The sequence below is a fragment of the Poecile atricapillus genome, chromosome 2 (genome assembly GCF_030490865.1).
Source record: "Poecile atricapillus isolate bPoeAtr1 chromosome 2, bPoeAtr1.hap1, whole genome shotgun sequence".
NCBI lineage: Eukaryota > Metazoa > Chordata > Aves > Passeriformes > Paridae > Poecile > Poecile atricapillus.
The window spans coordinates 71,120,243-71,146,506 of NC_081250.1; the positions used below are offsets into that span (position 1 = coordinate 71,120,243).

General features: G+C 39.4%; 1 protein-coding gene across 6 annotated transcripts in view; it reads left to right on the forward strand.

The window, feature by feature from the left end:
• Window position 1: 1 nt before the first annotated feature.
• The window catches only part of DROSHA (drosha ribonuclease III), a 74,492-nt gene continuing 48,229 nt past the window's right edge, over window positions 2-26,264 (forward strand). The window contains exons 1-14 of one of the 6 annotated variants that reach the window (XM_058831419.1): window positions 2-49; window positions 1,606-1,724; window positions 2,821-3,678; window positions 6,725-6,817; window positions 7,743-7,974; window positions 8,518-8,659; window positions 11,072-11,226; window positions 14,213-14,293; window positions 15,973-16,059; window positions 16,167-16,253; window positions 19,278-19,349; window positions 20,901-20,982; window positions 22,083-22,157; window positions 25,451-25,620. In XM_058831419.1, coding sequence (XP_058687402.1) covers window positions 2,828-3,678; window positions 6,725-6,817; window positions 7,743-7,974; window positions 8,518-8,659; window positions 11,072-11,226; window positions 14,213-14,293; window positions 15,973-16,059; window positions 16,167-16,253; window positions 19,278-19,349; window positions 20,901-20,982; window positions 22,083-22,157; window positions 25,451-25,620 — 2,127 coding nt within the window. In that variant the 5' untranslated portion in view covers window positions 2-49; window positions 1,606-1,724; window positions 2,821-2,827. Of the gene's footprint in view, window positions 50-163; window positions 1,538-1,605; window positions 1,783-2,820; window positions 3,679-6,724; window positions 6,818-7,742; window positions 7,975-8,517; window positions 8,660-11,071; window positions 11,227-14,212; window positions 14,294-15,972; window positions 16,060-16,166; window positions 16,254-19,277; window positions 19,350-20,900; window positions 20,983-22,082; window positions 22,158-25,450; window positions 25,621-26,264 lie in introns of those variants that run through there. The other 5 variants (XM_058831420.1, XM_058831421.1, XM_058831423.1 and 2 more) reach the window with 5 other exon arrangements.

The window sequence follows — 26,264 nt, forward strand, 5'->3', positions numbered from 1 at the left end:
GCCGGGGCGCTGCGGGCAGCGCTGGCCTCGGCGGCGGCGAGGGCGCCAGGTGGGCTCGGCGTGCCGGGCTGCCCGCGGAGGGGCGGCGGGGCCGCCTTTGGGCCGCTCCGCGCTGCTCGTGGTGCTCCGCAGGGGCCGGGGCCGGGCCCGGGGCGTGGCGGGGGCGCAGGCCCCGGGGGCGGGGGCGCGGCGGATCCGCGGGGCTGGCGGGATCGGGCTGGCGGGGCCGTGCGGCCCAGCAGAGCCCGGAGCGGAGAGCGGGACCCGGCCGGAGGCGGCTCAGCGCAGCGCTGGCTGCGTGCCCCCGCCTCCCCGGGTGGCAATGGATGGGTCGGGTCGGAAGGGGCCACGGGAGGGTCATCCCGTCCAACCTCCCTGCTCCAGCAGGGATATCCTAGAGCACGTGGCGCAGGATTGCGTCCAGACAGTTCTTGAATATCTCCGGTGAGGGAGACTTTACAGCCCCTTTGTGAATCCGTTCAGTGTGCGGGCACCCGCACAGTAAAGAAGTTCTTCCTCATGTTCAGGTGGAACTTCCTGTGCATCAGTTTCTGCCCATTCACTCTTGTCCTGTTGCACGGCACCGCCGAGAAGAGCCTGCATCCATCCTCTCTTATGGTCTTAGGCGGTATCCCCTCTCCTAGACACTTGGAGACTTGGATGATCTCCCCTCTCAGTGACCTCTAGTCTATGTGGCACTGCCGTGTAGCTCTCAGCAGTGCATCTGCAGGGAGAGGCAAGTTTATTCGGTGTTTTTTAGGGGACCAGCGCTGCTTTAGAATGCAGTGGCTCCTGTTAGTGCAATAAAATTCCTCTTTAGGTGACAGGGAAAGCGGAGTTTGTCCTTTTCTGTGTTTTCAAGCTTACTTAACTTTAAATGAAAGTTGCATGTGACTTGCATTTGCTGCAGAGGGAGCTTTGAAATAATTTGAACATGTAAAGTAGTGTCATGTATTTTTTAATCTTTTTTTCCAGTTGTGATTCTGTGCATTCTGAAGGACTGAAACTAAAGTAGTAGAACAAGAGTAGTTCTCTTGCATCAGGGAGATATGAGAGCTGATAAACAAGACCTTTTCTTTGAATGCTGTGACATTTTAGAAAGCAGCAAACTTAAAGACAAGGCACTGTGGTACAGCCTGTTTCAAAAAAAATGTGTATGTGAATGTTAGTGAAGTCTAAAACAGTCTTCTGTTACAAACCTGAGTTGTGTAAGAGCACAGCAGGACGACTAAAGCAAAATTTATTCAGCATCTGATGAATTACAGTTAATGTCAAAAGGGTGCACTATTGCCAGACAAAATGGATGTTCACTTTCTTACTTTTTTTCTCCCCTAGTTGTTTTTTTTTGAGAGCCTTTATAGAGTTGGAGGACCCTGAGCAGGTACAGGCTGACTGGAAGGAGCATGTGGCTTTATACCATCATGGCTGCTGTCTCCTCAAAGTGTGGGATTCTCACATTCACCCTTGATTGTTCTGGAGAGGGAACCACCACTACCAGTTCCAGTGGCTTCCACTAAGCCCTGCCTGTGTAAGGAAGGTCCTCTTGCTTCCTCCTCTTTGATATCAGTCATTTTCCCCTGTGTTTCTTTTCCTTTCTCCCTCCAGTTCTCCAGAAGCTGTCTACTTCCTCTCACAAGAGCTACATCTTATGCTGCAGTGTCACTGGGATGCAGCTGAGAGTAGTGCTCTGAGCAGTCCAGGTTGGCCATGTTGCACTGTAGCAGGTGGGAGAGTATTCTGTGCATGTACTTCAGCATCAGCAAAGCCTCAGTGAAAAGGAGGGTTTGTTTTCTTTTTCTGATGATTGTGTGTGTGTCTCCCCTTTCTTTCTTGCTTCCCCTTATTGAAAACACAATTTGACTTCTGGAGGTGCTTAGATATTTTTTTTCCCCTCCTTCCATTCCATTCCAGCCATAAATTTTCTTAATTTTCTCTCCTTTTTTCTGTTTCTGAAACTTAACATGGTAATTAAAGAATAAATTTTAACTTTAATGAAGCACAGTGCTTTCATTTATAAATTTAATGCCTTAAATACATGCCTAGTTTTGAGCAACACTTAAGCCTACTTGAAGCAGTGATAATTTCTCTAGGATAACAGGGCTGAGAAGGCAGTTGAGGGATTTCCTGGGAACCATTTATTTCCATGAAAATTAAGGAATAGCACAGTCTACATGAAGTTTTTTTCATAACCTGTAAGATGTGTAACCTGTTTTTCCACAAAAATATACCTACCTCACTTAAAATACTTTGAAGGGTCTGTTGAATTGAGTCCTTTGGTACATTGGGGACTCAATAGTGAATGCAAATTGCCGGTATCTAATCTAAAATTTGCATGATTCGTTGGGCCAGGTGGCATGCAATGAGGTGTTAGTCAAGTCGTTCTGCCCGAAGTTCAGATTGTGTTCTAGACAGAACTCCTTGTTATGCAACTTTGGGTGACCACTGCAGTTATTAATAATGAGTGATTTCTTTGCTGCAGGGTATCTAAAGGTTTTATATCAACGTGTCTAAGTACTAGTGGAGTACTGTCATCATAACAATAATTTGTTGAAATTATATTGCCCTAACTCATGGTCCAGCTTGACTTATGGCTTAAAGACAGTAAGTTTTTTCATTGATTAGAAGCTTAAAGGAATCAAAAGGGGCATAAATGATCTGTATTAAAGGTCCAAGGAGCACAAAGCTCCCAGTGAAATTTGAAATAATTTACTTCTGTTGGATGAAACTGCCATTTCACGCTTTAGGAATAGTTCCTGCAGATGCATTGAGGACATCTTACAAAAATTATGTGACACTGGATTTTTATTTTCCTCAAAAAAGGTGAGCCATGTCTTTCCATTCTGGGCGAGGATGTCCCCGTGGCCAGGGGGGACCAGGAGCAAGAACTTCAACACAGACCTACCGCCCTCAGAACCTCCGGCAGCTTCACCCACAGCAGCCCTCCGTACAGTACCAGTATGAGCAGCAAACTGCCCCTCCAACATCCTACTCCAGCCCTCCAACCACCGGTTACATGCCTCCCAGGCCAGACTTTGTGCCCTATCCTCCTCCAGTGCCCCCTTCCACACAAAATCCCATCAGCCAGTGTCCCATGAGGCCACCATTTCCAAACCACCAGATGAGGCAGAGCTTCCCAGTGCCTCCATGTTTCCCTCCCACTCCTCCACCGGTGCCAAATCCTAGCAACACTCCCGTGCCAGGAACACCTGCCGGACAAAGCACCTTTCCTTACATGATGCCTCCCCCCACAGTACCACACCCTCCCCCTCCGCCAGTCATGCCACAGCAAGTCAGCTACCAGCCCGTGTACTCAGCAGGGTACTCGCAGCAGTCCTTCCCGCCACCCAGCTTCAACAGCTACCAGCACAGCTCCGGCTCCTTCCCGAGCAGCACTGCCAGCAGCAGCGCCAGCGGCAGCCACTTCCGGCACACGGGGCAGTACCAGGGAGAGAAGTCCCAAAGTGACCGGCGCTCCCCGGACAGGAGCAAGCACTACGATGAGCACCGGCACCGCGAGCACGGTCACATTCACGGTGACAGGCATCGCTCTGCTAACCACGGGGATCGTCGGGATCGCGGCCGCAGCCCGGATAGGAGGAGGCAGGAAAGCAGTCGGCACCGGACAGATTATGACAGAGGAAGGATATCACCTCATCACAGAAGTTATGAGCGAAACAGGTAACTGTTATCTGCCTGCAGGGGGAGGGATGTCATCATTGTTCCATAGTATGTGTTTGCATCAATGTTCTTCCCTTACCTGTGTTTGTCCCTCTAGCTCGGGAAGTAGCCAGCAGTCAGGTCTCATGGAAAAAGTTACTGTTCATGCATCTTTCGGGTACACTGCTTTGCCTCACAGTTGTGGACTGGCAGACGTGTTGCTCTTGTCCATGGAGATAGTCGTCAAACAAGCTTCTTTGCATCCCACTGAGTGGATTGTTGAGTAGTGCTCATATTTACCTTAGAAATGTATGCATTTGTGGCAGGAAAATAGAGTTGGCACTCTCAGACTGTAGAAAGTTGAGTCTTACAAATAGTTAAGCCCCAGCACTTTGAGTTTCAAGATTTAGGTACCAGAGTTAGGGTACCAGGTGTTACTTCCTTTCAGAAAGCCTTGTATTTGTAGAGAACACTGGCTTGGTGAGGTTTATAGTTTAAAAGGGGCCCGAATAATGGGCATGTAATACTTGCAGTCAGGTGTTCTAGTGAAAAGCATGTTATATTCAGGATGAAGACCTCAACAAGCCAGCCTGTGATCTCAAAAGAGAACTGAGGTGAAAATGACCATGTGCCAGGTGTTGGCTTCTCTGACATCATGGAGACGGATGAGTGCACGCACACTCCTTATTTTGGGATTTATCATGAAATGTCTGTCTCTCTTCTTCATGGACACAAATGACTTCAAAATTATGAGCTGACCTGATGCAATTTGCAGTGGCATGTTTTAGAACAAACCATCATCAGTTAAATCTTTCTCACATCTTAGTTCTGTTCTGTTTGTAGCTCTTTATGTGTCTAATGAGCTTTGCCAAAATATTCAAAGAGCTACTGGAAAGTTAAGTATTTATCAGGGCTCCTGGACCACATGCTCTTAATTTTAAAAGCTCAGAATTTTTTCATGCCACAAGTGGAACATAAATTTACACATAAAGCCTGCGTAAATGAAGGCACTTTGATTTAGATAGGTGGAGGCTAAATTACAAAACCTTAGACACCTGCATTCAAAAAAAACAACCCAAGCCTTACACTTAGTAAATTTAATTTGATTTTCAAAAAAGGATTTTCATAAAACTGAATGCAGCTAGCATTAAGGCCCTGGCTTCTGTATGACATGCTTGTGAGTTTTCTCCTTTTTTCTGCATAATTTCAAGCTTCAGTTTTAAGTTTTCAAAATGCATGTTTTCAGTAGCTTCTTTCTCAAACTGTTGTGGACTGCTGCTTTACGCCAACAGCTTCCAGATCTACTTGATAATGTATCTACTTATTTTGATTCAGAACTGTTTGCCAGACTTGGGGTTGTTTTGTTTTGTGCAGCATCCATCTCCCAAGCAAATCAGATGGCATAGAGTATGCTTTCTCTGAAGACTGAAATCCATACTTCAACTTCAAGGGACCAACAAACAAGGATAAATGGGGCTGGGGAAAAACAATAGATAATTTGTCTGAAATTTTTGCATTGTAGATTTGCATTCTGTTTCATATTATGAGCATGGAAACAAACATATATATATATATATATATATATATATATATGTAAGTTCATAAATAATTTTGACTCATTCCGTTAAGCCACCAAGCCACTTGAGGCACCTGTTTATAATTCCTAGTGTATCAGCAGACTAGATGTTTTAACAGATGCACGACTTGCCAGCTGTTAGCAGAGTATAAAATCTGCCTGTGTGATCTTTCCTGCCTAATAAATACAGTAATTTCGTAGAATCATTTAGGTTGGAAAATGTCCTAAAGATAATGAAGTCCAACCTGTAACCTAATGCTGCCAACTCCACCACTTAATTGTGTCCCTGAGTGCCACATCTTCATCTCTTTTAAGTGCCTCCAGGGATGGTGATGCCACCACTTTCCTGGGTGGCCTATTCCAGTGCTCAATTACCCTTTGGGTGAAGAAATTTTTCCTGCTATCCAAATGAAATCTCCCCTAGTGCAACTTGAGGCTCTTTCCTTTCATTCTGTCGTTCATTACCTGAGAGAAGAGGCCAACCTGCGCCTGGCTACAGCCCCCTTGCAGGCAGTTATAGAGAACAACAAGGTCTTTCCCGAGCCTCCTTTTTTCCAGGTGATACAACCCCGGCTCCCTCAGCTGCTCCTTGCAGGACTTACTCTCTAGGCCCTTCACCAGCTCTGTTGCCCTTCTCTGGACACGCTCCAGCACCTCCATGTCTGCCTTGTAGTGAGGGGCCCAGAACTGAACACAGGATTCAAGGTGCAGCCTCATCAGTACTGACTGAGTACTGGGGCATGATCAGTGCTGTGCTCCTGCTGGCCCCACCACTGCTGATAGAGGCCAGGATGCTTTTCTGGCCACCTGGGCATGTGCTGGCTCATCTTCAGCTACCTGTGACCAACATCCTCATTTGCTCTGCTGGACAGCTTTCTAGCCACTCTTCCCGAAGACTTCAGTTAATTTAAACCTCTTTGACCCAAGAAATGTGTTTGGGTTGTGAGATTCTTTATGTGCATGTGCGAGCTGAGTCTTGCAGATTAGAGTCGTAGTTTCAGCATCATACAAATTGTCTGTCTGGTTTTTGTGTGTGCTTTAGGTTGCTGTATGGAAGAGAGGGCTTGCCTCAAACACTTAAATGCTGTGCTTACAAAGGTATTGTGCTTCAAATAGGTTTTCTTTTTCTTCCTTGAGGCATTTGGAATGATGATAGATACAATAATTTTACCCTTTGCCATTTGTAACAGGAGAAGAGGAAAAATGGCAGTAAGTCCCATGGGGAATTCCTAGATGTCACCTCTGCATGGTGTGAGTTAACTCTCATATTGAGATGGATGGTTTTGTGACAGAGGTAGAGGACATGGACACTTGACTGTCTTTTGCAAGTTTCTTGAAGGTCAATGTTAAGAACATCTGGGATTTTAGCAGTCAACATACGGATGGCATTTTGCATAACATGATCTTAGGCTGCTTTTTGTGTTCCTTTCAGGTGTAGAATGTATGAAATGCCAGATTTCTGATTTAACTAATTTTTTTTAACTTTTCAAGGGAGCGGGAGAGGGAGAGGCATCGGCACCGTGACAGCAGAAGATCACCATCGCCAGACAGATCCTACAAAAAGGATTACAAGAGAGCAGGAAGGTAAGGAGGGCTGCAGGTAGTCTCTTGAGTATTTGAGACTCTGTGCATCCACTCACATGAGGTTTTGTGTATGCATATGAAACTCAGAATAAATGAGTGTCTTAAATTTAGAATCATCAACTGATGCATGCAAGTATCAGTTATCTCAAAGACCTTGTAGAGTTTGCTGGGATTAATCTCTGGAGAGAGAGAGTTTCATTGCTGTGTCCTAAAGTCTTTCTCTTAAATCTTCTACTATGTAAAGTACCAAAATTATTTAAAGTCACTCTATCTTTAGATTATCTTTTTGAGGCTTTTCTTCTATTGCTGTTCCTTTCTGAATCCTGGATAGTTGAAAACATTGCAACATTGTTGGTTTTGTGGGCAGAGGAGATTAAAAAAAAGTAGACAGTTTTCTTACTCCTCTTTTGAATGCATTACTCTTGTGATGCACAAATAATATCACACCTTGTGCTGTTCAGAGGTGTGTTAGAGTAACAGAAGTGTGGATTCTGTATAATCCTTTTAATAAAACCCAAATTCTTTAGTCATACCAGTAGTTTGTGGGCTGTGCTTTGAAACTTCTTACTGTAACTTCTGGTCGTGACTGATATGACTTAGTTTTTACCAATGAGTTGCTAACTTTAAAATTAAAAGAAATTCACCTAGAATGCAAGTAGGAATTTTAATTTAAAGGGGCATGTATTTTTTATTTTAATTCTTGAGTATGACTTAAAATAAAAAGCACATCGAATTTTAAGTAATTTTTATAGTAATTCAAAACTACAAATTACTCTTGTACTCTTCATTGTACAAGTTAAAAGCTGGAAAGGGAACTGGATTTTGCTGAAATTTATATGGTAGAATGACTTACTGATCTGAAGTAAACTGTTTTTCATTTTAAAATAATAAAGAGTATTGCTTTTGTTTGCTTTCTCCCACTAAGCCGGTCTCCAAGCAGAGAGAGAAAGAGAACCCGGTGGGAGGAGGACAGAGAAAGGTGGTCTGAGAACCAGAGCTCCAGTAAAGAGAAGAATTATACTGCTGTCAAAGACAAAGAATCAGAAGAGAATGCATCTGAAAAAAATGAAGAGGAAGATGAGGAATTACTTAAGCCAGTCTGGGTTCGCTGTACCCATTCTGAAAGCTATTATTCCAATGACCCTATGGATCAAGTGGTATGTCAGAGAACTCTAAAATGACTGCAAACAGTCCTTTATAATATGAACCCTTCAGCAGGATCATCATTTTGTGTCATTTAATTCTTCTCTCTTCCCAATCATCTCAGTCTTTTACCCTATTAGGGGTTTCATTTGTTGCTATTCTTCTCTGTTTTCATCAGTTCCCTCTGTCTGTTAGCATTCAGATAAGTGGTACATGGAGGAGGGGTACTTTTTTTTGTCTACAGGAAGGAAAGTCCTATTTTTCCCATTACACACTGTGTTTAACTTGCGAGCAAAGATGCCTCAAGCACTGTATGTTCCTGCATACTTGGAGAAGTGCTGTACCAGCAAATGAAATAATTCCTCTGCTAGTTCACCTGGTGAAGCAATGTAATGATATGCTAAAGCCTTATTAGGTATTCCCATGTTTCACTGAATGATCCGTCTTTCCCACCTTTTTGGTTTTTTTTCATGGAATGCTGGTAGATGTTGAGTTCTTGTATGATTTTAACACTGTCCTTTTTTTGTTCTTTTTGTCCTATTTTTTTTTATTAACAGGGGGACTCTACTGTGGTAGGAACAAGCAAGCTCCGAGATCTGTATGAAAAGTTTGATGAGGAGTTAGGAAAGCGGCAGGCAAAGGCCAAAGCAGCCAGGCCACCATGGGAGCCACCAAAAACCAAGCTGGATGAAGATTTAGGTAGGCTGAAATGATGACAAAGCTCTGAAATGGAATAATCTGTAGTTAACCTGTTTTGGCAGTTGTGTGTATTTAGTAAATGTTGGTAGGTGTTTTTTAAATCCCCCCTTTGTATTTCATATCCATGGGAGTTTTACTGTAGCTTTTGATGGAAGCAGAGCTAGATTCTTTACCCAGAAAGCCTAAGGGGAAATGGACAGTATCCAGCACTACCAAATGCTAGTTTCTTCCATGGCATAAAACACCCTGAGCATGATCAGGCAGTCCAGAGAATGGCACATGAGAGGCTTTGAGAAGCTCCTGGTCTTACATTTTTAAAGAGCAAGCAAGAGTAGTGGTGATAGACTCGGTGCTGTAGAAGCAAACATACGAGTTTTTCTTCAGGATTGTATTTTTCTTGTGCAGTTCTGCTTAGCATGATCAGACATCTACAAAAGTATCAGTTTTCATGACATACATTATCTGTGTTATCTTATCACACCCATATGGATCTTCTGACAGTGAAATGCATCCAGCAGCAACAAGTACTGGGGAAATACTGGTTGAATTAGCAGGGCGGAGGTTTTTATAGCAACTTGTCTACTCAGAAGTCAGTGAAAGCCATTTTTCTTGGTTTATTATGTGAAAACTGTTGTTCTTTTCATACTTCCAGCATTTCAGTGTTTCATAGTGTGTTTTTTTGTCAGTTGCTTGAGTTCAGGAAATTGGTAAGCATATCACAGTAATTTTGATACTCTGTTTGGCTTGTTTTTTAACTACTGTTGGCCAGCTGGGCTGCTTCAAACCCTCAGGTCTCATCTTAGTAACTCATTAAAAAATTGCATATCAAAAATTCTGAAGCTGTAATACAGGCATAATTACATGGTTACATGCTGATGGTTTAAAAGGATGCAATGAAGAGGAAAGAAAAATAAATACAGATGAAATAAAAAGTGAACTCACTTTTTTAAAGGAGTTCTTCACATTTTTTTGAACAGTGAATTTGCATATATTTAAACTCTTTGAAGAATCACTAGCCAAGTTAACTGTTGGGTTTTTTTGGAGGTGTTTTTTCACGTGGATGAATCAGGGACACAGCTGCTGCACTCAGCATACCTGTGTAAAGCTCTCATTCCTTAGATCTCTGAGGAAGAAAGCCTGCTGCTGCAGGGTAAAACATAATAGGCCCAATGGCAACTTCTGCATTTTCTTTTTCCACTCTTTCTCGAGAGCTCAAAGACTCTATGTCTTCACTGTTCCCCTGGGCTAGCTTGGTGTCCATGCCAGCTTCTCCTACAGCCATGTAGTGTCCAGTAGTCCATCTTATTTTGTACTTCAGTAAATGCTGTCTCTGTTCTGGCTTGTGTTAGCAGCAATCATGTATTGCAGTGGGATAGCAGTGTGCTCCAGGAGCACTTTTATATCATTAAAGTCTGATGATGGAAGAAATTCTTTACTGTGAGGGCGGCAAGGCACTGGAACAGGTTGCCCAGAGAAGTTATTGATGTCCTATCCCTAGCAATGTTCAAAGCTGGGCTGGATGGGACATTTAGCAACTTGGTCTAGTGGGACCTCTCCATGGCAAAGCGATTTAGATCGTCTTTAAGGCTTCTCCCAACCCAAGCCATTTTATGATTCCATTATTTCAATACATTACATCAAAAAGTTCTGTTACATTTCAATACATTACATCAAAAAATTCTGTTTTGAAACTCCAGCTTACTCTTACAAGTTCCGTGCATATTTTGCACCTGAAAATAGACTTACCAGATGTGTATCAGAGGACTTTTGAATCTTTGTGAATATTTTTAGGAATACATGTGCACATTTTGTGAAGAAGCTATTTCAGCTGACCTTAGATGACCTAGGTGAACCATGTGTTCCGAGGGCATATTTTAATAATGTCTTATGCCAAATGATGAACTGTTTAAAAATACATCTTGATTAAAAAAAGAAGAGAAACATTTTCCTAGTGATGATCTCTCATTTTCTGTCCTTTTCTTTCAGCCAAGGAGAGTCTTGTATTCAGTAAAAATGTGTACTTTAAAGCCATAGTTTCACAGTATTTGAAAGCACTGGCAGTATAGTAATATATTTTCTCATAAGTCAAAACTTAAAAAATGGAAGAAACACTGCATTTTATTCCAAGAATAAAATAAACTTTACTTGTGTACTTGTATATGTCTTAGCTATGAGAGCATTTATTTAAACTGGAGCTGAGGATATCTGTGGAAATGAGTGACTGAAATTCCATGCATGAAAAAGGGAGTCACCTCAGGAGATTAGAGATACTGAGATCAATGTTTTTGTGTGGGTTTTTTTTCCTTTAATATTAAGTGCAGACATTAATTCATGATAGAGAATGCATTACTATGGAGAAGAGAGCATGTGGAAGTATTTTTCAGCCATCTTTATTTCTTCTGTGTGAATCAGAGAGCTCCAGTGAGTCAGAGTGTGACTCCGAAGATGACAGCAGCTGCTCCAGCAGTTCAGATTCAGACGTTATTGACGTCATTGCAGAAATTAAGCGAAAAAAAGCACACCCTGATCGTCTCCATGAAGAATTGTGGTACAATGATCCAGGACAGGTAGGGTGTGAGGGAAAAGTACTGGGTGTTCTCCCAATAAACTGAAAATTTTGCCTTGTTGTCAAACATGCAGGGTGACTTCTAATTCAAAATGCTTTCTTTACCCCTGTTTTCACTTTTTGCTCTCTCCTTCTTCAAAGCACTTCGCTTTTGATTTCAAGAGTGCAGTTCCAGCTAATTAATCCTGGGGATTATTCAGCTGGAATCATGTCTGACAGGGTTAATAAAAACTGAATGCTAACAATGTGCTAATGCTGTCCTTTTAGCCCTGAGATAAAGGTACACAACTGAGTTCTGTGGTGAAGAAAAGGCAATATGTTTACATCCTTTACAGATTTTTCACCTTAAGCTCTCAGCTCATAATGGTAAATAATGTTTTAAATATGCAGTTAATGCTTCTAATTTCTTGTCTAATGGTTCTTTTGTAATTGCATGGAAATTGTAGTTCTCATTAAATGTAATTGCTGAGCTCATGAAGTGTTGTTTTGAATGTACACATTGCACAGAAGACTAGTTTTTGTTTGCAAATTCACCATCTTCATCTTACTTAAATATTTTACAATCTATTCTCTCATTTCAACTGGCACCTCAGTAAATCTATTTTTCTGTCACTTTGTGTGATGTATGAGTTTAGCATGCAACAAATCATAATGTGAGGAGATACTGGAATACATATTGCCACTGTGGTAATTCAAAAGTCTGTTGAATATTCTATTATGGATTCATATTTATGCTTCTAGTTAAAAAAAAAATGATTGAGCATAGCTAGCTGTTTCTGTTTGTATGGAAAACAAAATTAGCAAGCTGTTTAGATATTTAACAGAAAAAATTGTGTAGCTCTTGGGCACACTTCTAAGTAATGTTCTATAAAGAATATTAACAGAAAAAAAAGCAGAATAACTGTAGAAGGAGTAGATTCAGGAATGTTTGGCACATGAGTCTCCTGCTGCAAAATGTTCTTTACCAAAAACTTCCTTGAGACTGACTCTTCATCTTTCTTGAAAGGACTGAAATCAATCATGGTGAGCCTGTCAGTGCTGCACTACTTTTGTGTAGATTTTAGTGGAAAACATTTGAAGTTTTCATAGGTATTTATCTGGTCTGTCAAAGTGCTTTTTGTCAATAAATACAACAGGAATGATTGCCATGCACTCTGGCATGTACAAGTACACCGTCTGACACATGGAACTAGATTTGTGGGATGGATCTTCCCAACCCTTCCATGTGAGAAGCTTGTTTGTTAATTTGGATAATCTCCAGCAGTGCTGACAGCTGCCAGAAAATAAATTCTTAAATTCAATGCCACCACTGTGGCTTTTGCCTTATAAATGTGATCTGCTTGTTTATGTTGGTCTGTTGCTCAGAGAAGGCATTGCCTATGTAAATTTGTGATCTCTCACCATGATTTTACCATCAATTCATGATTGCTGTCCTGCATTTTTTTTCTATGAGCATTGTTGTTAGGGACAAGATCAATACATACCTGGTTGCTTCTCAAGTCTTGGGCTTTACAGGTACTTCACATCTCTCTCAGTTTTGGCCTATGCATTTAATATAACAGGCGTAGTATTCATGCTGAACAGTTCTAAGAATTAAGGATGAGATTTTCAAAAATACGTGATGATTATTTAAATGGCCTCAGTAGACACTTTGTTTTGGAGCACTGATGAGCAGTTAGGTGTTGACTGCTTTTTTAACTCTTTTGTCTTGTCACTGTATAAGCCAAAGAAAAAGTATGCTTCTACCTACTCTATTTCTTTGAACATATTCTTTCCTTGAGGATCTTAGAGTAAGGGAAAAACTGTGAACATCAAGGTGTCCATTGTTAAGATTGTGTGATTAAGTTTCCAAAGGAGTAGGAAAGTGCCCTGCATCTTATGTTTCTTTACACATACGCATTGTGCCAGTCTGAAGAAACTAAAGTTAACATCAAAACTAAACAGTTGCATCCCTATTCCAGCTGCCTAAAGCTAACATTAACAGTGGTTTAATGATTCTTGTTTCTTGTGGTATCTTCACATTATATCTAACATGTGATGGTGCCATTTAGCCCCACCGTGGATGCAGTCTGTATTTTCAGACTGCTCGTAAGCACAGAAAGTTCTGCTGGCTTTTCTATTGCATTGCAAGTTTATTGTTTATTAGTTTGGCTTTTTTTTCCTAAGTCTAAAAGAAGTTTAACTTCTTGGATCCCACTTTGATAAAAAAACAACTGGGTTGGGAACTTAATTTGTTTCTCTGGTTTGTTTCTAGGCTTCTTATGTTGGATTTCTGCAGTGAGCATAATGCTAAGCAGAAAGCTTAAGGCTGTTGCATTAGTTGATAGTCTGCATTGATCTTTGTAATAAAAGTGAAAAGAAAGGCACCAGCTTTATGATATATGCACTGGCCCTTTTTGGTATGGGCACTTGATGCACCCATACAGAATACTCAAGTGGGTATTTTTTCCCTCATTATCTTTTTTACTGATCTGTTCACAGGATAGATTTGATGTGTTCCCATTAGTTCTTTAAAGTACCAGGTAAAATCTTGGAATGGTCTGCATTTCAGGGGATAGCCTTGTTCCATGGCAGAGGGCCTAGTTGAGGAAGGGTTTTCAGTAAAAGAACTCAGTGGAACTGTTTGAATGTGGAGATTTCAGCATGTAAATATTGATGTATGTTTAGGATCTGAATTTTGTTTTAGGCAGTCAGCATGCTGCTTGTGTGTATAAGCAGTGAAAAAGAGGGGTATTATCCCAGGGTGGTAGAATTCTGCTGAGAGTGTTTTTCCATCTTGTGCTTCTGAAACAGCGATGAAGTTCTAATGCTGCTGTGCAGTTTTCTTACATTAGTCTACAGTGTTTTCAGTTTTATTGGCTTAAGAACATCCACTTTATCTAAGCATGACAGGCTTTTAGAAGCATCAGCACTCAGGGCATTAAAACCAACATAATTTTCCAAAACCACTTTTCAATAAAACCAGAATCCTATTTTGTTTTTGACAGATGAATGATGGACCTTTGTGCAAGTGTAGTGCGAAAGCCCGGCGAACAGGAATAAGACATGGCATTTATCCTGGTGAAGAGGTATTACTAATTCTAAGGATTGCAATTATGAATATAAATTTGCAGCTGTAAATTGTGCAACTTTAAATCACGTAGTTATGTAACCTCATATTTAAAATGCAATACTGGTAATGAAATCTATCTGAAAACTATAGAAAACTTTTGCATGTGTCTGCCTAGTTTTAGGTTTGTTTGGGGTTTTTTTTTAAGTTACTGAAGCATGATTGTGTAAATAGAAGAGAACATGTGATCAAAAATCTGCTATCTACAAGTGGATGAATATGTTGTGAAGGGCCCATATTGTGAAGTGATTGCTTTAAAAAAAAAGTAAATAGTAATTCTGCTGCTGAAAGAAGCAAAAGGCTTGTCAGGAGGCATTCTTGCCTTAGCATGTGGGCTTTACAATTTATCTTCATACTTTTTCTTGAAAAATTTTATTTTTCAGTTGGCCTTCTTAAATATATTTACTGAAACAATTGTTTATTTCTCTGCAGTTTAGGAGTTATGAACGTTTCTGTGAATTATTTGAGTTCAGAAAATTGGCTTTGGTCTGAATCTTACTATAAATTTCTCCAGTTCAGGATCTATTCCTCCCCATGTTACATCTAGAGTTCTTCTTGCAGAGAAGAGAGAATATTTAGGAGGGGAGAACTACTGTATATAAAACTTGCTGCATGAAGGCAGCTGCTCCTTGAGCAATGCCATCTGGGGATCCCAGGTTTCACAGAATCTCCTTGGATATAATACTTTTCACATTGTCCTGTAAGTGAAACTGCCTAGTTTTCAACTAGCTTGTTTGCAGCTGCCTTGTCGCAGCTGTGAGAAGCTTATTTTGGGGCTGAAGAGCCAATGAAATCACCTTACTTCCTGCATGAGTTTTGCAAAGTGGCCAGAGCATCATAGTGGTGTAGCTGTCTTGCTGTTGCCACAGGCCAGCTTTAGTTCCACAGTTCAGAATAGTAGCCCTGCTCACTGCAGTGGTTTTGTTCTTTTTCCCAGTACATTCCAAACAGGCTGGTGGCAGCCTCTGAACTGCAGCAAGTTATATGTAGGGCATATGAAAAGCTGGTTTTGTCTGACTGTTGAGGAGTTGAGGTCTTTACACAGAATTGCTTCACAGCAAGCTGGGAGGAAACGAAATCTAAGGTATCTGGCTGCCCTTGGACCTCAAAGTCCAAGCAAGTCAAGCATTGCAACCGCCGTGATAGGAGTGGGATTACCTGAGCTACCTCTGTAGTAATGGACTAATCCCTTCTCTTCAAGCCTCAGATATCCCCCAAGCAGATGAGCTGATACCTGTCTATCTTGATAATGTACCTTGAGGTCTTCTCATGTGATGTCCAGGTTTCTCTTCATAAGCTTTTAAAAAGTGTTTCCTGAAACAAATTTATATAGGAGAGGAAATCTGTCTAGAATGTAAACAGCTAGCTGTTGTGTGTAAGAGAGATGGAGAATTAAATGGAAAATGAAAAAAAAAAATCACCTTTTTTTGCTTTTGAATAGCTTTAGAAATATTTCTTAAAATGAAAATGGAGATAAGTCCACACATTCCTCCTTCCCAGAATGCTTAATTATGACTACCTGCTTTTATTTAATTTTTCCTAATGCATATTTCATGGCTATTAGAAATGCTTTATTCTCTCTTTTAATCTAAATTTGCCTTGACTCTACACATAATTCTACTTATCTCTTTCTTTAAGCCCATTAAACCATGTCGCCCCATGACCAACAATGCTGGAAGACTATACCACTACCGAATTACTGTGTCACCTCCCACAAATTTCTTAGTAAGTACTTTATAAATAATTCAGACTAGGACTCTGATTTTGTTTTCGGTGACAAAAGTCACATTGCTTCTTGCTTACTCCATGGTGATTTTGTTTGCTTTTTTAAGACAGACAGACCTACTGTTATTGAGTATGATGACCATGAATATATCTTTGAAGGGTTCTCCATGTTTGCACATGCCCCACTAACAAACGTAAGTATGATCATTGCTATGTAGTTCAGCTTTCATACAGGGGATTTCTTTAGAAGATGCTCATTCTGCCCTGAAGCAAAACTTCTCTAAAATAACATTATAAGTATGCTACAAACATCTTACCAGCACTGGGGACAGGGGAAAGATATTTGTGCTAATGAATCTCAGGTGTTGTCTTGGCTGATTGTAGTAAGCAGCATCTTTGAGCTGTGACTGAAGCTGTGATGTGCATCGAAGTAATGTTTTTATGTGTTTCGCAGTTTGCAAGTGAATTAAACCATGGAAAAACTTGTTAAGACTGTTAATTGGATTTAAATTGAGTGATTTGGTTTATTAACTTGACAAAGTTTAAAAAAACTAGCAATAACAAGAAGAGGTTTTCCCTTCAAGTGATGAATGAAGTTTTTCAGAGATCCACTCTAAAGGGTTTTCTCTCTTCGTAAGACTTACCTAGATGTATCCAATACTTTGTAAAAGCTGTTCAGCTTCTTCGGGATCTAACAAGTTATGATTTTCAGCAAAAGCTGTAGGTATGTACAGGTGTTTAACTTGGTGTTTTAAAGCAATAGTAACAAGAAAAGGACATGATTGGTACCTGGCTCCCTTGCTTTTCCCATATAAGCTGAGTTAGCCAAACATGAATGGAAAATATGAAAATTATTTGTTTCTGTACACTTGAAGATTTTTTTGTTATTTTGGTTATTTCAAGATTTTCTCAAAATATTCAATATGTGTTAGTTTCTATGGTTTTTATAACTATTACTAGCTACATCACCAATGCCATAACTCAGTGTAAGAATGGTTATGAACACAGGACTGGGATGTAGCAGTAAACAACTGGGAAGTAAGGATACTGGAAGTGAGAGGCACTGAGAAGAAATTACTTTGACCCCAATGGTTTCCTTACATAATGGATATGATATTTCACTTTTGGTGGTCAGGAAAAGGGACTTGTTGACAATTCAGTGAGAGAGTGGAGTTCAGCCTCTGGCATGGCAATGGGAAGCACTGCTGCCCAGTAGCATTAACTCAGCCTTGGACTTCAAGGCAAATTTATCTCAAGGCTTTACAGTTTCACTTTGCAAATGAGCAAAAAGAAACAGTTTCATTTTACTCACATTAAATAATAAAGACACCCCCTTATCTTTACAATTTTTATGTCTACTGTGTGACAGGAAGGCAGAGAGTTATGGAAATCTTCAGTATACAGACAACAAGGAAGACTTCTTTGATATGAGTAGTTAGTGAAGCAGTTGAGCTTACTGTAAAGTACATGTTTACATGCACTTCCAAACAGAGGAAGTGATCAGCTACAAATGATTCTTTTTTACAGTTGAATTCAAAGCCACACTGTGGTGCTAATTCCTTTTACTAACAGATACAAAGCCCTTTGGAAGGAATCTCTTGATGTCATGAGATGATTTTTGGCACACAACATAAAACCTGCTCTTTGAGGGACACTTTGGAACATACTTGATGAAACTGAGGTAGCAAAAGGTAGTAAAAATAGAGATCTGAACACCAACATCTTTGCATTAATCAAGTTTCTGTCGTACGAAGTCTTTTAAGTTCACACAGTTAAGAGTTGTTACTGAGTTACTGCTGTTATTACTGAGTAATGTCCGTCATTCCTCTCAGTAATAACTGAGCAGCTCAAGTATTAGGGAAAATGGTTACTACAGTCATAGAAAAAAGTACTGTCATATTATAAATACCAAACCTGTTTTACGGTACCAACAGTGTGTTCTTTTAATGTGTACATGGAACTCCAGTTTATGGAGATCTTAGTTGTGGTCACTTCTCTAAAGTATTCAACTTCTAGTTTGAATTATGTGTTAGAAAGTAAGTAAACAATCCCTGTGCTTTTTATCAAGCCTCACTGATTTAAGTGTGACAGGTTTTCATCTGCTCAGATTCTAAATCGTATATTTAGCTTCCACGGTTTTGAGAGGGTTTTGTATTCATGTTTAATACTGTATCAAATTGTAAGAAATGCAGTTTTGTTTGGTCATTTGGTGCAGCTTCTTAATTCATCGTATGATAAATGATCTTGATTGATCAATATCATGATATTAATGTCATGCAGGTATCAATAGATTTTTGTAGTCAAAATAGTCAAATGTTTGACGGTGGGCTGTAAGAAGATGTAATCAGAATACTGCATCTCTGCTATGTACACTGACTTCATTGCAACCCCAGCGCTGTTCCGATATTTATTTGTGTGCTTATAAATGTAAAATAACCTTGGGTTCCTTCACATTCACAGAACATGGAATTGTTCTAACATTCTTTCATACTTTTGAGGCCAGTGAGTAGTAAAATTTGGTAAGAGCTGTAGGGGAAGAGTGTAAGGGAAAATTAGGCATTTTTGTAGTCTTGTAGGAATTTAGCTCTTTTTCTCTGAAAATCAAAAAAAAAAAAAAATTAAACTCCTTCAGCAAATTATGGACTGTAAAAAGTTGAAAAAAAAGAATTAAATGTTTGTCTTGCTTGCAAGTTGGACGAAATTGAGAATGTTTATTGTATGAAATTAGTATAAAACTGTAATTTATCCTGAAGCTATAACATAATGTAGCTTTGACTTAAAACTGCATTTTAAAACAGTATAACTGACACAGCTGGCAGTGTGCTGCAAATACCTTGCTTTCAGATCACTCTGGCTATCTGATGTGTCATAGACAACAAATTCACTTGCAAATATCGGAGTGAGAGAAGATACAGGTTGACTGAAGTTTACAGGTGTACTTTTTCTCCTAAAGAAAATTTAATCTCCAGTAGATGGCATTATTTAACTTTTCCTTCAGCATCCCTTCTGTCAGCACTGTGTTTTATTACTGAGGTGAAGGCTGGAACTGGTACTCCCTTTACACGTGCTTGTGTTCTTGTCTTTGCATGATCCCCCAGAGCAGCTGTGTTTGTAAGTGCCCTTTTCAGTAGACAGTAATACCTTTGCATACAAAATTGTATTAACTCTACATTTAATGCTGTATAGTTTTTAATGATGAATTTCTCTTTTCCTTCCAGATTCCTCTATGCAAAGTAATCAGGTTTAACATTGACTATACAATTCATTTCATTGAGGAGATGATGCCTGAGGTAAGTAAGATGGATAACTAGTCTAAAAGTCAGCGTGGGTTAAGAGTTGTTGGCATGTTTAATGGACTAAACTCTTCAGTATTTTCCATCTTGTGAGGTCTCTTAAGAGGCTGGCTCTATTCTGAATGAGTGGCTGAAACAAAACTTGCACTAGCATAAATCCATCTACCTTAGCTATCATATATTAAAATCAAACAGTAAGAAGTGCTTTTTTCCATAGGTTCCTTTCATTTTAAGTTATATGCAGTATCTGTAAATTGAATTAGGCATTACCCTTCTCTCACATCTGACAAAAAAAGGGCATATGGAGGTACTCCTTTGCCAGGACCATGTAAGTCAATGGCAGAGCTGAAACTTAATCAGAAGTTTGAAGCTCTGAAGATTGCTTATCAGTTCTCAATATAAGCTGTTGCCAAAACAAATTTCCTGTGGATACAAACAAAGCACATTGAGTTCATAATCTGTTTGTACTGGAGTTTTTTATTACTAATTAATGCCTGGTGGAGCCAGTTTGTGAAGTAAATCGCTGCAGTGGAACATTGTGTATAGATACAGAAACACCCCTGCATATTAAGCATGAAGATAGGATCAGTAATTAATTTAATCATATATATATATACATTTTTCTTTCTAGTTATCTCTTTTTTTTGTTGCTCAGCAACATCTAAATATATGCAACAGCCCTGAAATGCCTCAGAAAGAATAATGTGATCAAAGCAATTAATTTCTTGTTAGTGAATGTACTATGTTGTCTGCAAATCTTGACCTGGAACAACAAATGGCCACCAAGCAAAATAGGGAAATCACCATTTTGGGGGGGTGCTTCTGGGTAAACGGCTACAGCATTATTTGCAGACCATCTTTACTAATGATTTTTGAAAGAGATTGTGGTGTTGAGTTTGGAATTTATGGCTGATATCATACATACACAATTTATATCAATCTGGCCTAATTTTGTTTGTTCAGGAAGGTTTCTATGTTCGTTTGCTGAAGGAACCACTTCCTCACTTGATGAAAAAAAATCTATTTTTTTTTTTAATTTTTCAATTCATCTCTTTTCTTCTTCTATTGGCTATTTAGGTCCTAATCCTCAATTTGTGTTGTAGTCATATTTGCTATAGAGGTGATAGTGATACCACAGATGGTGATTTATAAACATTTATTATGAGCATGTGGGAAAAAGTGAACTATGAAAAAGATATTTCTCAGAAATGTGTAATCTTCTTAGCTTGCTTGGGTGGAAGGGGGTTTAGTGCTTGGCAGATTATTGAAGCTTCATAATTTTTGCCTATACTGTTGATTCGGACATTGAGTGAAGAGGATTCAATACCATTCTTTCTTGACAATGCTTTCTGAAGAGACTACTGTGCTATGTTAGAGTAGATGATTACAAATATATCAATACTGTTTCTAGAAACCAGGATCTAGTGGTTGGCAGATATGAAGACACTGGTTTTTTCATTGTGTTTTATTTAACACATTATGAATGGCATTATTTGTATTGTAGTTTTATATATTTATAATTTTTGTCTATTTTTTTTGTTTCCCCAGAATTTTTGTGTGAGAGGCCTTGAACTGTTCTCTTCATATCTATTCAAAGATATTTTGGAGCTGTATGACTGGAATCTTAAAGGTAACATTCTCTTTGAGAGAATAGCAATTCTCAAAATAGCAATGTAACTGCTGTTTTCCACGAGAGGGACAAAATTCAGCTATATAATAAACTAAATTTCTGCCTTAATCCTGAACTTTTATTTTTAATTAATCAGTAAATATTACTGTGTGTTTAATACTACATAGTATCATGTGCATGGTATTTCGAAAGCCAAGGTGTCAGGTAAACTATTCTCTCCTTTTACAAGCTAACAACTGACTGCAGTATTTCTCTGCAGTCAGTACAAAAAGCAGTGTCATACAGAAAGCTGTGGAGAGTTAATGTTATCATTATGGCAGAATGTTTCTGACTTTTGACAAGACGAAAATACTTGTTTCTGTGAAGACTGCAACAAAGTAGAATGCTTCCTGTGGTCTGAAAGAGAAATGAGAGTATCAGAGGAATTGTATTTCAGAAGCTGTAGGGTGTCTTGACTTTGTCTATGGAGTTGCACTCTGCACTTAATGCAGTTAAGCAGAGGAGCACACAGGTTTAATACATTTTGTGTAGCCTTTGGTTTGATAGTAAATATATTCTAATATCAGTGTTGTCTCTCCTATCACTGCTTCTGATTGTTCTTTCTTTTTTAAACACCAGGTACTTACAGGTTCATTTTTTATTTTCTTGAAAAGCTTTATATGATGAATAGGAAAATAAAAAAAAACCCCACAGAACAGTAGTGTGAAAATTTCCATGTTATCTTTGTTATGGTGAACAAAAATCACCCCACTAATTTGGAGGAGATAAACTAGTGCTTGTACCAGTAAGGCTTAAGTGTAATAATTAATTGATTATATAAACCAATCTTTTTCTATGACTGTTTTATTTTAAAATACTGGGTTTTTTGTTAGGTTCTTATTATTTTTTAATTAATTTAGATTTCTTTTAAATTGTCAGTGTGAAGGCTTTCACTACAAGTTGTCTCTCTGTTCTTTTTTTTGGTACTTTTTGGATTGAAACTCAAGCCTTATCAAATGTAATCACCATTCATTGATTTCATCTGCAGCAAAGTTGCCTCTTTTCTTCTTTTGCAAATATGTTGCTGTTCATAAATTTTCTGTATTTTTTTCGTATTTAAGGTCCTTCGCTTGAAAATGATTCTATTTCCTGTCCCAGATACCACTTCATGCCGCGGTTTGTGAGATTTCTCCCAGGTAACGTTTGTATTGTACAGCTTTATACAAACTAGATCTGAAAAAACTTGAAAAAAAAAGAAAAAAAAAAAAAGACAACCCTGGCCCCTGTAAAAAAAACCTCCACAAAAAAACCCCTTATTGCAAGTCAAATAGTTCAGTCAGTGCAGAGATCTGGTGCTTCTACCTGAAGACTTTAGTGCTTGCTGGCAGTGCAGATGGTTTACTCAGAACTGGAATTCAGGTGAGCAGGCCAAGTCTTGCTTCCAGCTTTTGTGTCTGTAGTCATTTTAGGCAGTGTTGGGTCCTCCTTGGTGTGCTCTGTGGTGGAGCTGTGGCATTTGAGGAGTGTTGTTATCTAATCTCGCACGTTTCTTGTCCCCCCGCTCTTCAGGGTACCATGTGGTTAGAACACAATTCTTGATGTGCAAGGGTCAGCATGCTTGGTGCCCCTGAGCACATGTTTTCCTGATTGTTTCTTTATCCTCATGCAAGCTTAGACCTTGTGAAAGACAAAAGCCATCATTCCAATGCAGTTCAACCCTGGCCTGCCAGCCAAGGACAAGATTCCATGTGGCACATTGCGTTCATTTTGAGTGAACAGCTTACACAGGCATTTAGCACATCCTAAGACACCAGAACAGACTTTCAGTTGATGTAAATGTCATGGCTCCACTGGAAATGTGTCCTGCTGAGATCCTGCCAGTGATTGCTCCAGGAGGGTTGTGTGGACAGAAGGATGTGTTTCAGCTGTGAGACTTGGGGTGCAGATGAAACATGGAACAGCCTTCATCAAGAGGACTGTGACCTGGAGGTGCTTTCTGGTCTGGGCTTTGAAACTGAGTTGGGATATTAATTATAGCTGGAGCAAAATGAGTTTTGGCTTGTTACTGTGGAGAGTACTGATGGCTAGATGACTGTATTTCTAATTGTTGTTCCTTCCTGGATACACAGCACTGTTCAATCAGAAGCAGAGCTCTGAGGCTTGCTAGCAAACATTGATTTGGTTTTGCTGAAGCAATTTACAAAATAAGCCATCAAGCCACATGTGGCTGATTAACTTGACCTCATCAGAAAATGAGAACAAGTCTGTCCTGCCTAGTTTGCGTAGCTTGAGGGTGCTTTTTTGTTCAGGGTTTTTATATTCTGATTTTTTTTAATTTTAGTTTAGAAGTCAGCTCTTTCTGTGCTGTTGGGTTGTTTACTGATAGGGAGAGATAAGTCTCTATAATATGTACTCCTGTGTGCTGCTTCTTCTTTAAGGTCCCCAGCCTTCTAACTCTTTTTTAAAAATTTTTCTTTTTCCTGATACTTCTGCATATATATAGTTACCTTTTAGCATCTTTTTGAAAGGTTTTTTTTTAATCAAGCTTTCATTTTTTATTGATTATTTTTTGATGTATCCTTGAAGATTTTTAATTTACAGAGAGTGAAAATCTATTTCCTTCAGATATGTTTGCAGAACGCTTCTTATGTGTAATCAAAGAAGATGTTGGTGCATCAGATCTGCACACATCCATCAGCTGTCTCTTTAAAGATAGGAATGAATTGCTGATTTCCCATCCCTTCTACTTTTTCTTTCTTACTTTCCTAACATTGTCTAAAAGTAATGAAGTTTGGGATGTCAAGTTTTCTATGTGGATTTACTTAGAGACAGGCCTTGGGGTAGCTCTGAGCTAGTCATATTAGGTTTACTGAGATGCATAGCATGCAGAACAGTTGCTGTATTGTATTCATTTACATAGGTTTTTATGCTGATAAATATATTCAGAGAGTAGAAAGCTAGAAAAAACGCATCTGAGGTCCCAAGTAGTGCATATTCTGATTTAGAAGGGGTCTCTGACTTTCATTTAGCACAGGCGTCTATAGCAACCTGTCCATAACCTTCAGTGGATAAGGATACACTTACATTTTAGTGACTGGTGTGTGTGAGCTACCTTTTGTGTAAGAGTATAATCCAGCTGTTGACAAAGAGCAGACTTGTAAGTGGAGTCCCCCTTTAATTTGAATGAAAACTTTGCACATTTAAAAATCTGTCCCTGTAGCTGTTTAGAAGTATTTTCTGTTTCTAGTGAGGTTTGGGGTGTATTTTCCCCAGTTGAGATTCCATCTTAGTAATTGAGGGAATTGGTTGTTCTGAGAGGCCAAGTTACACCATTGCCTGTCATCATTTCTGTGCAGTAGTGCTGTAATCCCAGCAGAAGTAAGAGAAGGGCTTGGTTCGTCACATATCTTGTAGAGGACATCATTTTACATGGTGCTGCTGTTGTGCAGCAGCTCTGCAAGGCTTTTCCACTGTGCCTGTGGTGTCATCCCCCATATTGCTCTAATGTTTTACTTCTGGTTTGTCACCATTTCTCTTTTGTGGGTGTAGCGATAGAGAGAACATACTTAGTGGCTGGACACCAGATTTTTTCTGGTCCCTGAGAGAGGGAAATCAGCGTTTGTGTTCTTTGGGGCTGAAACTTGATGATTCCTCCATACCTGCAAATTAACACTGTTATTAAAGGAGGGAGTTAGATGTATGTCACAGCATTGTGGGAACATGCAGTGACATTTTACTTACATGAGCAGACATACTGAATTTGAATAGTCAGTGATCAGTGAGTGGTGATCTATCAGGACATCACTCACCTTTCCTGTTTGTATATCCTCATCTATAGCTGTCTACCTGAAGCCAGTCAGAATTCAGTGTCTTCTTTTGTTATAAGTGGCCTTTGCTGTGCGTTTTTCCTGGGGTCTCAGAGGTATTTAGTAATTTTCACATGCCCTGGATTCATTTAGTGACAGAAGACAGCGTGGGGCTCTTAGTCTTCATTACTGCATTGTTGGCATGTAAGCACTACAGATGAGTTTGAAGTGCAGGGATAGCATACTACATTCATCCAGAAATATCCTGTAAAATTTTGAGTGTTCTTAAAAAAAAGCCGCATAACACCTAGAGGCTTTTTAACTGCTATTGTAAAATGAATAATAAAATTGTGAAAAGGAGGATATAACTGGACAACATAACTAGTTATTCTGCTTACTCATTTAAGAGTTTATTCAGGCAAGTTAGAAACTTCACATTTACAGTACAATGGAACTGTTACTCTCACCACCATTACTGCTACTGTTTCAGTTTAGCAGTGTTCATGCATGTGCAGTATTCATCAGTAAAACATTTGCCTTCATATTTGTCAAACGACTTAACCATTTTGCATTTTATTTTGCTCATACAGATGGTTTGTGTTCTCCATATTTTCTCTTATGCTCATGTTTTAGGAATGAATCTCTGAAATGTGGGTTTTTTTTGTTTTATTTATGGTTTTAAGATGGAGGGAAAGAAGTACTCTCAATGCATCAGATTCTTCTCTACTTGTTACGATGCAGTAAAGCTCTGGTGCCTGAAGAGGAGATTGCCAACATGCTTCAGTGGGAAGAACTGGAATGGCAGAAATATGCAGAAGAATGCAAAGGGATGATCGTTACCAGCCCTGGCATGGTAGAACAAATGAATAATTTTTTTGTTTTTTTGAGCTATCCAGTGACACGTACATGTCTTCTTTCAGAGAATTTGTTACAGGCTAAATTAAAATAGGAAGAGGTGAGCAGTGACACTTGCAGATTGCAGTAGGAACAGTTTATCGACTGGTTCCAACCCTGAATTGTCCCCTCTGCTGCTGCATATCAGTACTGAAGGGTGTATTTTGAGATGGGCACTGTTTCAATGTGCATGTTAAAAGAAGCAGCTATAGTTTTTGTATGTAAAACTTTCCTATTTTCTCAGTCTTTATGTGCATGATCTCATTCTCTTTCCCAGACACAGCACCAGAGAATTAGTAACTATTTGCTATTTACTTTCCTCTTCCTCTTTTGACCCCCTATTGACAGTTCTATTTAATGTGTGCTGTTTTGACACTGACTTGAATATGGAAAAGGTGTTTTCTGCCTATGTAGTTTTTTCCACATTGGTTCTGTGTTGCTCTCACTCACACTGAGAAATTTCATGTACATTAATTAATGCATGTATTAATTTTCAGTGTCTAGTTTGAAACCCCTGTGGCCTTATTATTTTTGAAACAATTGGTATTTTAAAGTATATGTTCTCTGAACACTGCTCCTTTCAACTCTGGTGTGGATGTGAAT